Source organism: Parasteatoda tepidariorum, chromosome 8 (assembly GCF_043381705.1).
Source record: "Parasteatoda tepidariorum isolate YZ-2023 chromosome 8, CAS_Ptep_4.0, whole genome shotgun sequence".
Taxonomy (NCBI): domain Eukaryota; kingdom Metazoa; phylum Arthropoda; class Arachnida; order Araneae; family Theridiidae; genus Parasteatoda; species Parasteatoda tepidariorum.
Window position 1 is genome coordinate 42,164,982 of NC_092211.1, and position 13,500 is coordinate 42,178,481.

Genomic DNA, 13,500 nt, shown 5'->3' on the forward strand with positions numbered 1-13,500 from the left:
TTCCTCTCCATGTAACGTAAATGCAGGTTAGCTCCATCAAAAAGTCCTCCTCGAAGGCAAATTTTTCCCAATACTTAATTCAGGAGTTCCCTTTCCTTCGAGATTGGGTTCAAAATTATTGAGCTACGGAGTTGAACATTGGTAGTTGTAAACCCAAAAATTGGGTCGGCTGTTCAACGATGGTTATGAAATAAAGAAAGACACTATTAAAGAGATCAACTCATATTTGAAAAAATACTAGTAAAAAAAGTAGTAAAAATATAAATAAAAATAATTTCTTTTATTTGAACAGTTAAAAATAAATGAAAAGTATAGTGAAAAACATGTTATATAACGTGTATTAAATTTTAGAAAATCGGATCATGATATATAGAAACATCAAGATGATGTTTGGAAGACTTTTTTTCTTGAAAACAAGTTTTATCCGTACTATATTTTACATTTTCTATTTATAAATGTCAAAAACTTGTTTTAGAATATGAAAAATAAATGTTTTCATGAAGAATTTTAGCATGTTTTTTTCTATCATCTTTTAAAGTGTAAAAAGAATGTTTCACTCTATCCTTACATTATTATTGTGGTGATGTAAATAAAATGCCACGATTCTAAGAAATTCAAAGTAATATTATTGTTGAGTAAAAATGTAGAGGTTCATGTAAATAATGCGTCATGGCCTAACATTTTATCTTGAAAATTATGCGTCTTGGAGGAATATATAGTAAAAGTTTTATCACTTTTATTACTCACTGTAAATTTTCATCACTTTTAGTACACTTAAAACTTATTGTCTGGAGACAATGGTCTTTAGATGTTCCTAAAATATTATCGGTGAAATTGCGTTAAGAAAGTTCATAAAATTTATTTTAAGTTTAAATTATCGAAGTTACTAAAGCATTGAAAAATAAAGAACTCTAAAATGCTGTTAAAGCAACGTCTTGGGATTAAATGCCCTCGTTTTGGAACAGAGTTTTAAAAAAATATTTAATTTCATAAGCAATTTCTAAGACTTTATAAGAAATTTTTTTTTTCGAAAAAGTTAAAGAACTTCAAAATGTTTCAAAATAATATCATGACTGTGAAATATAATCAAATGAGCACCGAGTTAAAAAAAAAAATTATCTATTTCTTAGGCAGTTCCTAGCAAACTAACAAGTAAAAAATAATCCTAAAATATCCTCAAACAAATATCGAATTATCAAAATAGCACTTTACCCTATTTAGACCAGAAATTAGCTGTTCGAAAAAAAATATTTATTGAGTTGTCCGGAAAGCTCATGCCAATTTTTGATAAAAAGATATATAGATAGGCCTTTATGTCTAAAAGCAAAGAACATGACAAAAAGAAACAGAATGATGGACAAAAGGAAACGCGTACATTTTTTAAAAATATTGATCCCATTTAAGAAAATTTAAGCTGTAATTTAAAATGAATCCAAAGAAAATGCACAAAGTTATCTTTGGCAATTCTACAATAATGATTTAAACTCGGTTGATGAGTTCTATCCCATCTACCATATTCATCAGATTTAGTGCCCTCAGTTTTTCTGCTATTTCGATCATCAGGACTTTTTCTTAATATCAAAAATTTGAGAGTTCCTAAAATAATGGAATTTTCGAAATGCATGTAAATTTTGCTATTTGTGAAGTTTTCAATTTTGCAAAATTAATTCCCAAAACTTATGTCGTTGTTCCTGACACTTAGACAATCTAAGCTCACCAGCCATTGACCTTTTTGCGAATTAAGTCAGGAAGGTACTCCTCTCGTTAGATTAGAGAACACCGCAAAGATAAAAGTAAATCTAAGCTCAGAACCCCTCGGATAGATGGCAGCACCACCCATTCCTGTGGCCACTTCTTCAATCTAAGCATAGATCTGAAGAGGAAGGTATGTTTCTCCAGGTCCCTTTACGCATGGTTCTGCTCAGCGCAGATTTCATGAGCAAGTGAATCGCATGTACTCGGTGAGTCTTAGTGGAGTCGAGAATCGAACCACGGCCCTTCAGTCCGAAGTTCGATTCTCTGGGCTACCACGCCCCACTCCAAAATGTATTGTTTTAATGATTCTTCAAAATTGGCTCTAGTTTTCTGGACAGCCCAATAAACATTGGCTCCTTGCATGAGAAAACACTTACAAACAAAAACCAAGCAAAGCACAAAAATAACTTAATGCATGATAATTTTTAATCATTAATGTTTGTCTTAGCCTCTATCTTTGTGTCTATTATATCCTTTACCCTTTTACCCTCTTACCCCTTTCTCTCTTTCTTCAAACTGTGAATGCTATTAAAAAAAATTATTTGAGCTCTCTCCTGCTGACCCTGTGCCTTTTTTTCTTCACCTCTGTTTCAGTCCCATCCGATCCCTTAAACTTCTGTATCAACGACAGGCCGCATGATTGTCCTGTTTTCTGGAAAAATCTGAGGGCCATCGTTGAAGAGGATTGTCTCAATACCGTGAACCAACAAGGTACTTTTAATCACTCAATAACTCTTTGCGGGACCTCTTCTTTATCTGATGTGAGTTCGTAAACTCCAGCCATTTTCTTTTTTGGCCATAATATTTTGAGAATAGAAAATATAGGAAAAATTTATTACACATATTGTTGCTTCGGCAGAGTTTACGAACCCACATCAATAAATGAAATCCAATACTTTAATTTAACGCTTAATAATCTAGAAATAAAATTTTTCCCTTTTTCTGACGATAGTACTCAAATTTAAAGTTAATAAATCTTGCTTTGGTATAGTTAATAATTGATTAAACAGGGTCTTCTGTAATCACCACCTTAAGCATTTTTTTTTAAATCTATAAAAAGTTTTTTTTTATTTCCAATGAGCTACACAATCAGTCTTCCCGATGAGCAAACCTAATGCGTTCTCCAGAAGTGGTATCCACTTTTTCAGGACCACCACAATGGGTGAGATACCATTAGCCATGTTAATTTGGAAGTCTAGTTTCTGCCACACTAGATGGCAGCACCGAGACTCTATTTGGATGCTGAAGTGCACTAGGAATTTAATTTTGCCGGAAATGCCAAGAGCCAATAAGACACTCCAGGGATCTTTTACATGCCGAATAATCATACGACATGGCCGCTGAGGATTTTCTGCATCCCGAAAATCCGGTGTCTGGGCCGGAGATCGAACCCGCAGACTTGGGCTCAGAAGGCCAACGGCAAACCAACTGCGCCACCCAGCCACGTCTATAAAATGTAAATTGATTCAATTATGCCTTATAGGTTGCAAATTAACATTTTAGTGAAAATTTTAATAAAAGTCAGTTAGTAATCAACTTCCTTTATTTTTAATTATAATGAAATTGCCGAAAAGAGTCTTTTTATCATAAGGAATTCATGACATGGCTTGTAATTTTTGAACAGAATGAGTACGACAAATGTTGTCAGGTTTAAAACATTAATGTCAGTTTTATTTATGGTCAATTTTTTCCAGTTTTGGAATTTCTTAATTTTTTCATATTCTTGTTATCGTATCCATCTACTTATTAGTTACTCTTAATATGTAGGTTAATATAAATTCATTTTTAAAAGATTTCAAAACTATCCATGCACCCCCAGCTTTCAATTGCCATACCAAATCAACCAAATATTTTTTACCAGACCAAACCAATTTTAAATAACAAATAAATAATTTTTCATGCTGAATCAACTAAATTTTTTTTTAAGATTTCAAATTTTTCCAACGTTTTATAAATTAGAATCAATAGGTAATTTTTTTACAACTGTTTTACTCAATGAATCATACAGAAATAATAATGAAGGAAATCAATAAATCACTAAATAAAAAGAAATGGAAAAGTTTGGTTAGTTGATTTTAAATATTTGATACCAACAGTAGTTAACTTTTTACATGCTTCAAAATACAGAAATTTTAACGAATTATTTTGATAAATAAATATAATGTTTTTACATTTTTATGCCGTTAGCGTGCAACTGGGAAATATTGCCACCTTTTAAAGAATTTTTCTTGAAAAATTAATTCTTACAAAATATTTGCCTACAGTCTAAACTATGTTTAAACGTAACTCTATTTGATCAATATTTTCAATTTGACTGCTTTTATTGATTTTACTAAACTTTCTGCATGTCATATATTGATTACTTGTGTACTCAACACTTATGTTAGTTACATTTATTTTACGACAAAGTAAACAGGATTTTAGTTTATGAACATAAGGAAAATATTTAATAATGTAAAATTTATTGAATTTTACTGCAAAGGTGGTTATTCACTTAACATGAATTTAACAATATTTAATTTTGTGTGTAGAGTTAAGACATTTTTGCGTGTATTTATGATCATGAAATTGATTTTCATTCTTTCAACTAATAATCCGTTACAAATATTTAGTTAACATGATTGTTAATTTAATATTCATTCATTCTATATCGATGAATAAGTTTTGTTCAGTAATAATCTTTCCCTTATAACACAATTGTACCATTAAATCAATAGGGGCTTCCGCCCCCTGCTCCCTTTGGTCACCGATTCTCAAGATTGTTTCAATGTTTTTTTTTGTTTATTGACCTAATCTAATCATATGATAATTTAAATTTTAAAATCTAAAATAATATAAATTAAACTGTGAAATCCCAAAATGTTTTAATGTATTCACGGATCCGGTTTCACGAATTTGGTTATCTATTTTATTTGGATAAAATTTAAAACTAATCATTTTGTACAATCATCATCATAACTTCATGCCGTTTTATGTTTTAAAGTCCTTTTTAGTTTTTGGTTGCTATAAAAACTTGAGTTATAGTGCGAAAAATTTGTTAAAATGTTTTACATTTTTGTATGCATTATTTTAATTTCCGACGTTGACTGGACATTATTTTATGCAACTATTACAATGAAATTAGATGTAACTTATTTGCTTACTTACCATTTAAAAGTTGTAAAATGTTTAATATACTTAGATGCTTATTTAAATATGTTAATCGTAGAATGTTGCGTAATAAGGAATAGAATTATCTTATTATAAAGAAACTAAGAAACACAACTTTCAGTTTTAATCTTTTAATTTAGAAGAATAAAAATCATAAATGCAACAAGAAAGTATAATAAATATATATTGCAGGTAAATATCCTTAAAGTGTTGATGCATTCTGAAAAAAATCGGTTCAACATTAATACTATTATCTTACAAGGTTTATGCAACCTTTCCATATTGAACCATAAACTGAAAAAATATGGTCAAAACTACCCGAATACGGTAAAATTTACCATATTTCTGGTTCTATGGGAATACTAAAAAGCTTGGTAATTTTTCCCGAAGCACTTGCTAATAATTTTGATAGATTATGCAATAAAATATGGTTTTATAATATGTGATAAAATTTGGTAATTTTATCATAGTACCTAAGAGCATGGCATAAAAACCCTTTATTCGGTTGCTTCGGTAAATTTACTTTACAGTTTTGTTTTGTTTTTTATTAATTTCGTCATTAAGAACCACAATTTTGAAAACCAGAATTATTGGTATACCGTTTATTCCGGTTTTTATAACCAGAATTATAGTTTTTTTGAACCAGAATTATGGGGGGTTTTTTTAGCCAGAAATGTCATTCATTACCATACTGTACGGTAATTTTACCAGAATTATTCTTCTCCGTGTGACCTTGCGTAATCAAGCTAAAGAAGCTCCATAATGTCGTTGAATTCAGCACCATAATAAGTTTACAACAAATTTTAACGATACAGTTTATCCAACGCCTTTCAAAAATTTTTATATTGTAATTAACGTGGCCCTAATGTTACATGCATCAATTAATCTAATTTCAAATCTTGATGCACATAAACAACAAAGTTTTTGAACTGTTTAAACAAAAAGGCATTCAATACATAAGCCGGGGTTTAAATCTAAACCAACAACATGAGCATCTATAAATCCTTTAAAATCCTTCTAAACTCAATTTATGTCCCCAAGGATTAAAACAAAATATTACTGAGATACTGCTGAGTGGTTCTAACTTGAAAATTTCACAATAATTAGCCAAATTATCAAACACTAACGAATCACGTTCGCCTATCTCGAAAACATCAACTTTTTAAACGATAAAAACTACATTAACCCTTTTAACTGAATGAAATATATCGTAGACGCTATCTACTGCAAACCACCATCATCCAGGAAATGTTAACACAGCAGCACGCATCAAGGCGTAACCCTGGTGGGAATTTCCATAAAACCCCATTACCTAACATTACGTGATCAGCATGATGTTGAATGTGTTAATGAAAAGACACTCCGTATAATTATAGCGTTCTTACGCTATAAATTCATTTAATAGATTATTTTAGCTTGCAAGAATAAAAAAGTAAGATAGGCATTTTGTGTTATAGCGCCTTCATTTATCTTTTGCGTACGGCGCTTTAATTTATTGGGAATTCTCTCTCTTGAATTAAGAAAGCAGATAATACTTTTCGGAAGTGTTTTAAATGTTTTGCAAATATTTATGCACTAGATCATTCTTGTTTAGTGTAAGGTTGTTTGATTTATTTCCTTTTGTGATTATCTTTAAGAATTTTGTTTTAATCATGGTTGAACAAGAAGTGGATAAAATAGAGAAATGTTTCATAGAATAATTAGGTATAGAGATATATTCTTGGAGATTTTTTTTTCGTTCTTCTTTATCAAATACAACTTCGTTCTACAGGGTACAAAATTCCGGATCAAATTATGATATAAAGTACCGGCACTTTGGGTGCATAGCCAGTAAAATTTAATTTACCGTAAAATCCGTTTTTACCGTAAAGTATAATGCAGTAAATTTTGCAGTAATGTTTATTTAATTAAAGGGATTCAGTGATTTTGAAATAATTATTACTGTAAAAATTATAATTATATTTTCTATTAATCATAATTTTTAAAGTAATAAGTCTATTAATGAAACTAAAATTAAAATTTCAAAAATCGTTATCATAATTTTTACAGTAATGTTTATTTAATTAAAGTATTTAAAGTGATTCAGTAATTTTAAAATAGTTATTACAGTAAAAATTATGGTGTATCAGATTTTTTGTTCATAGCTTGTTCCGGTAAAAATGGATTTCTTGGTCAAAAAAAGTACCGGCACCCTGAATTCCGGTACTTTTTACTGCAATTTGATACAGAATTTTTTACAGTGTAGAGATGTAGTTAATTTTTGTTGCGTTGTAACTATTAGTTTTTGTTAGCGTTGGAGAGCTGAGGTGGTTCTGGGTATAGAGCGTTTACCTCCCATTGAATTGATTCAGGGGCCCTACCATGAACTACCGGGAATGGAATGAAGATTCCCGGCTGGAAAGTGAAACTGGGAAAGTTTGGTTCCATGAATGTTCAATACCGTACCATGAACACTCCCTTGGAATCAGACATTCCACGATAACTCGCTCTCAGGGCGTGGCTAAAATTTAACCAATCACACAATTTACTTTAGATTTTCTTTTTGAGTTTGGCAGCATTAGCATGAGTAAAACGAAACGAGCTTCTGCTATTTAGATAATATTTTTGACTACTTATTGTTTTCTTTTTATAATGTTTTTTGTTTTCATTAGACTAAGAAAACATGAACTGCGAATACTTTGAAATATTCTTTAATTTATTATACATATAGTTTTATTAATTAAAAACTGTCATATTTATCATGTATAATTCATAAAATAAAATCATTTTTTCATAATAAATATTTCTGATATATCCCTTAATACGTTTCATTATTTATTTTAAATATTTTTTAAAAAGTACAACTCTTAAAATAATGATCATATTTTAATGAATTAAGATTCAAAATTTCGTGCCTGAGAACTGCAAGTAGATAGATTACTAATTATACTAGTTTTTAAATCAAAACTAATTTCCAGAAAGAATTCAAATTTTATCAGACAAAAAAATTAACGTTTACCTTGATCTCTTTGAAATTAATTTAATTTCAGAAAAGTTCATTAGTTTTCAATTAAATTTGTAACAGTATGAATGACTAAAGTTACTACTTTGCTTATTACTTTGGTTTATTTGTTACATTATAAAAGTGACTGTTTTTACTGATAGTTAAATAAATATGTTCACAAGAAATTAATTTATAGAACTGCGTAAAATTTTTTTCGTGATTTGTAAAATCATTTTACGTATGAAATACTTAAAAATTATAGTTCAGGGAACTACTTCCGCAGCTTTTATAGTATATATTTTAATGGAAGAATGAGAATAAAAATTTTTAAAATGAGTAAGAGAAGAAATAAATACAAATTTCATAAATATTTTTTGAAACGTTTTTATTCTTTTTTGTATTTCTTATTATAAATAAATTGTTTACTTTATAATACATCATGCCTGTAACAAATTCTTTTAAATGTGCTGCCATTGGTGTATAATATAAAGAACTATCGTTCGAAAGGAAGTTAAATATTGTTGAACTAAAAGTTCATCGAAAGAAAATTAAAAAAAGAAATGATTGGAACTTCAAAAAAAGGTATTGGCCAAGTAATATATCCCGTAATAATAACATAGAAATAGTAACAATTATCATATGAAAGCATAATTATTTTTAGTTTGCCGTAATTTCTTAGTTAACTCTGAAAGTATCTTTTCGTTCACACATACTAATGAAACAAAACATTTCTCTTTTAATTATCGTCTTGAAAATGGCTCGGGCAAGTTTATCTTTTAGAAATTTTGTTATCTTCTCTTATGAAAAAGAAAAAAATTAAGACATTCATCGACGAAATATCGTATTTAGTCCTTAAAAATTCATCATTCCCTCCTTGGAACGACGACTCCAGGTGCCGGAGACTGGTTGGAATGAAACCGGTTCCAATTCCAGCCAAGAAACTCTTTCCAAGGTGTTCGTGGTGGGAAAAAATAATTCCCGTTGGAACGTGACGTCATTCCCAGATGAAATTTCATTCCATGGAGCTCATGATAGGGTTCCAGGTTCGAATCCCTGTGGTGACTGGTTGATACGAATTCTTCTCCCAGCTCGCATCGATCACAGTGCTGACGTAAAATATCTTGAGTAGTAAACGGATCATGGGTTAGAATCCCCTTGCCGTTGGGCAATTTGTGAGGGGGGGTTCAATGTTTTCCTCCCCATGTAACACAAATGTGGGTTAGTCTCATCAAAAAGTCCTCTACAAAAGGTAGTTTCTCCCAATGTCGCAGGTTGGCTCAGGTGTGCAGGCTTTATGCAGGAGTTCCTATGCCTTCTGGGTTGAGTTCAAAATTACAAGAGTCTCCAGTACGGAGTTAAATATTGAGAGTCGTAAATTCAAAGTTGGATCAATTGTTCAACGCTGGTTATAAAATAAAGTTAGTGTTTGGTAGTTTATAATTTCCGTTTAAGAACATTTAAATGAAATCATAGACTTCCTATGTTCATATTAAAAAGCGTTTTTTTAAAAAAATAATAGTTTTTGTTTTAATATTTTTGATTTAGCGAAGTATTAGCATATATTACTTGTATTTTATGTAACTTGATTTTTTTCTTCATTTTACTTCCTGTAAGTTGTGTATAATAAGAACTGGATAAACGGAAAAATATTTTATTGTGTAATTCCATAAAGTCTTGGATATTTTCAACTCCGCTCTTCTTTCAACATTTATATTTTGTTTTACTTTCTTGAATTGTAGCTATTATTATTATTTTTTTTGCGTTATGACTATTTATTGTAGTTAGTATTTGAAAAGTTTAAATTTCTTTAGAAGGAAGTATGAAATTAATCAAAGGCTTCTGATAGGCTTTGAAAAGGGTTATTAATAAAACCAAATAGTTCTGTATTGTTAATATTTTTAAATAAAAAAAATTTTGAAATCTAACTCAAACAGGTGCACTAAGAAAAAAAAAACGTATGGTCGAAACTACCAGAATATGGTGAAATTTCCCGTGCTACAGGCTCCTGGGAAACACTTAAAAGCTCGATAATTCTTACCAAAGTGTTTCGATATTGATATAGGTAAAATTAAGAATAAAATATGGTTCTATAATGTATGATAAATTTTGATAAAGTTATTTTATCATGACACTTTAGAGCATGGCTTTAAAAACCATTTATTGATTAAATTTATCTTTCAGTTTCGATATTATACCAAATGTGAGGTTATAAGAAGTATAATTTTGAAAACCAAAATATCCAATAAACCGTTACCATATGAACGGGAAAATTACCAAATAAATGGTTTAAATGCCATATTATCGTTTATAGTGCCATGGTTATCGTTTATTTTTTCTACGAGAAGCGTCATTACCATACAATACGGTAATGTTACCAGATTTTTTTTACTCTACGTAAATATCATTTCTTGTATCCACCAGCACTCAGAAGGCATTCATAATATTCTCAAATCACAAGCTGAATAAAACAAAATATTACAAAAACCTAACTTTTCTTTTAGTTTTAAACCTTTTTTTTGATTTAAAAAGTCCAGAAAATCTCTTGTCGTCACAAAACCAGCATAAAATGCTTACCCAGCAATTCCTAACAATGCAGTTTTATATCAGGAATCGAATGCTGCCAGAAGGCATGCATACATCCCTATGTAAATCAAAAAGCCTCCCTTTTTTTGCTGCTCATGCAGGAATTTTTCAGATTGAATCCTATTAATCAACCTCGTATTCTGAAAATCTTTCCCCATCATTGTTGAAAAAGCATCTTCAAATGAAATGGACCCGCAGGCCATAGAGTTGAGCATATTTTTAAAGATTATTTTCCAATCTTGCTCCAGATTTATTTTCGCTCAATTATGGCTACATTCATGCGTATATCAATCCCCAGTCCGTAGATTAAATTTTCTATCTCTCAAAATCTTCGTCGTTATTATGTTTTTGAGCTCGAGTTTTGTTGCATCCGATTTCAAAAATGAATTTTGGATAAGCCTTTTTTAAAGAATCTCGAAAGATAGCAAGAATGGCTGAAAATCCCCTGAAAGTTTGTTTCTTAAGCATTAAATGAAGTTGATTTGCACTGAAAATTGCCCGTGGGACGTATTCCTATTTCATTGTATTTTCTCATAACATTTTCAATGTTCAGACATTATTTTTCAATTTCTCCTCATTCATATTTTCGTCATTCATACTTTTAAGAACTTCTTAAGGGAAAGCTTATCACGTGACCAAGCTTTTTATTATAATTCTGATTTATAATTTGTATTAACGTAGCTCATTTCTAATTCGTGCTTGATTTAATAGCATGATTTAACCATTTAATGTTAAAAAAATTACAAATATAAATTTTGAATTATCTTGAAATCACGCATGGAAAAAAATATTTTTTTAAATAATAAAAAGAACATAAAATCATTTATTTAACCAATTCATAAAACCTTCAAAACTTCACAGTTTCCAACATTATTTTAAAATGCTTATTTTTTATGCATTAATATATAGTTTTGTGTATGCATTATAAAGTGTAGGGCATTATTTAGTGTATTATGCAAAATGTATTTTTGCTGTACAACTTTGTTACTTCTTTTTTATAAGTCGTATCTTACCTGAAAGGATAGCTAAGGCTGAATTTTGTCGCCAATTATCGCTTAACCATCTCATTGTGATGCTTTTATACAATGAGGTGATTTAGTTTATGATCTTTCGAATGTCCCACCGTTTCCCAATAATTAGAAGTCGATTTTTATTTAAACTGTTGCACCCTGTGGTTCCCACCAAATCTCCTGTTTCTCATCTACCCCTTGTTATTTCCTTGTTCAAACTTGTTCCCTTGTCCCTATTGGTTAAACCACTTAACACGTATTTGTCTTCTATTTCCGTTATCTACTTTCATTTAACGTTTAGACACTAAGAAAGGTTTTTGTTTATAGAACTGAAATCATAGTATGCCCTTTGATGTCCTTCCATTTGTGCTTCAGTCGCGTTGTTTTTTTTGATTTAATCATACACATTTTACTATACCCAAACACCATTTTATAACTATAGCAGTTTGGAAATTAACGAATGTAAAGCTTATTCATACGCATCGGTAGTCGGTTCACCTAAGATTTTTCTGGTTGAATAACTCAGGATATCTGTTCAAAGAATACTAATATCATATAAATTACTGAAATATATATATCAAAATACATTTAAATTATTATTTTTTTACCTTAATATGTAAATAATTTTTAATAAATGAAACATTCATTAAAAACATTTTAAAAAAGCATCTCCAAGACTAGCGGTCATCGTGGGTGGATTCAGATAAAAGTACCATTTTGGTGTCATTTTGACATTTTCCAGGATGTAAGACTGACTATAGTACTCTCTCCTCTACGGAAGTTCGATTTTCAGAAAAAATCATGTGAAAAATTAAAAGTACCTTGCATTAACGACCTCAATTTCATTTCATTGTTCACCATAAAGGGTACCTGCTTTAGAATATTTTACCTTAGCTTAATATTAAACTGAAATACTTCTAAAATGCTGATTATTCGATTTCCATTTGAATCAAATTAATTACTAAACAGCAAATATACTTATACAATGTAATTCAATAGTTTAAAGTCACGACCCAACGGTTTAAAATTAATTTTTCCAGAAAGAAAGAAGTGGTACACTAGGCTCCTAAAAATAATAAATCGTAATTAAACAGGTAGAATTAAACTGGTTAAAATCATTATCATTTTCAAAAAAACATCAATACCGAACAATGTCATATAAATAAACAATATGATGCAAGTTAAAAAGTTAAAAACAATATCGGATAAAATTTCAACAATATCAAGTAAGTTGCAAAAGTGCAACATGAATATCAATATAACAATATCAGATAAGTTGCAAAAATACTCAATATATAATGTATTACAAACTACACCACTGACATTTTAGTAGCAAAACTCATTAATTTCATATCAGTAGCAAAAATCATCAATTTTTGATCAATCATGAAAGTCATCAACGTCTGATTGATTGCAAAAATTATCAATATAAGTAGCAAAATTTATTGATAAATGATCAATTGCTAAAATCGTCTCTTAAGATAAGGGGACTACAAAAGTTTAAAATTTCTAAGAGCTGGCATGTTATGGAATGAAATGTAGCGTAAGAGTTTTTTGCCTTTGTGTTAAATTTTACTGAAATATAGGGTTCCAGTTACAATATTTAAACCTCCGTAATGACCAGACTCCCTCGATTTGTTGACCCTTGAACAATGATCAATTACGAAAAACATAAAAATCAAATTACAACAAAATTACAGACGACAAAGTTTTTTACTCACAACAATGTTTCAAAAACTTATATTTGAAAAATTAAGACATAAAATTTAATATCACGCATAATTTTTTTTGTGTATATGGCGATTACCATAATTTTTCACTTTAGTAATAACATACTGTTTTTTTATATCAGTTTTTCAAGCCTTTACATTTTTCATTTGAAACAAAATCAATACACATGATTGATATTCTATATAAAAATAAAAAGACATGAAAAGACATGCACGGAACACTATTCCGACTTCCGATTTTAACCCTTATCATAGAAAGTGACAAGAATTTTCCAGAAAGTCTCTTGTT

General features: G+C 29.7%; 1 protein-coding gene across 13 annotated transcripts in view; it reads left to right on the forward strand.

Annotated features, from left to right (window-relative positions):
- The window catches only part of LOC107447376 (coiled-coil domain-containing protein AGAP005037), a 679,334-nt gene that overhangs the window by 586,015 nt on the left and 79,819 nt on the right, over window positions 1–13,500 (forward strand). For 6 of the 13 annotated variants that reach the window (XM_071184692.1, XM_071184693.1, XM_071184700.1 and 3 more), the window contains one exon: window positions 2,350–2,466. The exons of the other annotated variants lie outside the window; for them this stretch is intronic. In XM_071184692.1, the coding sequence (XP_071040793.1) occupies window positions 2,350–2,466 (117 nt within the window). The remainder of the gene's footprint in view (window positions 1–2,349; window positions 2,467–13,500) is intronic. 13 annotated transcript variants of the gene reach the window in all.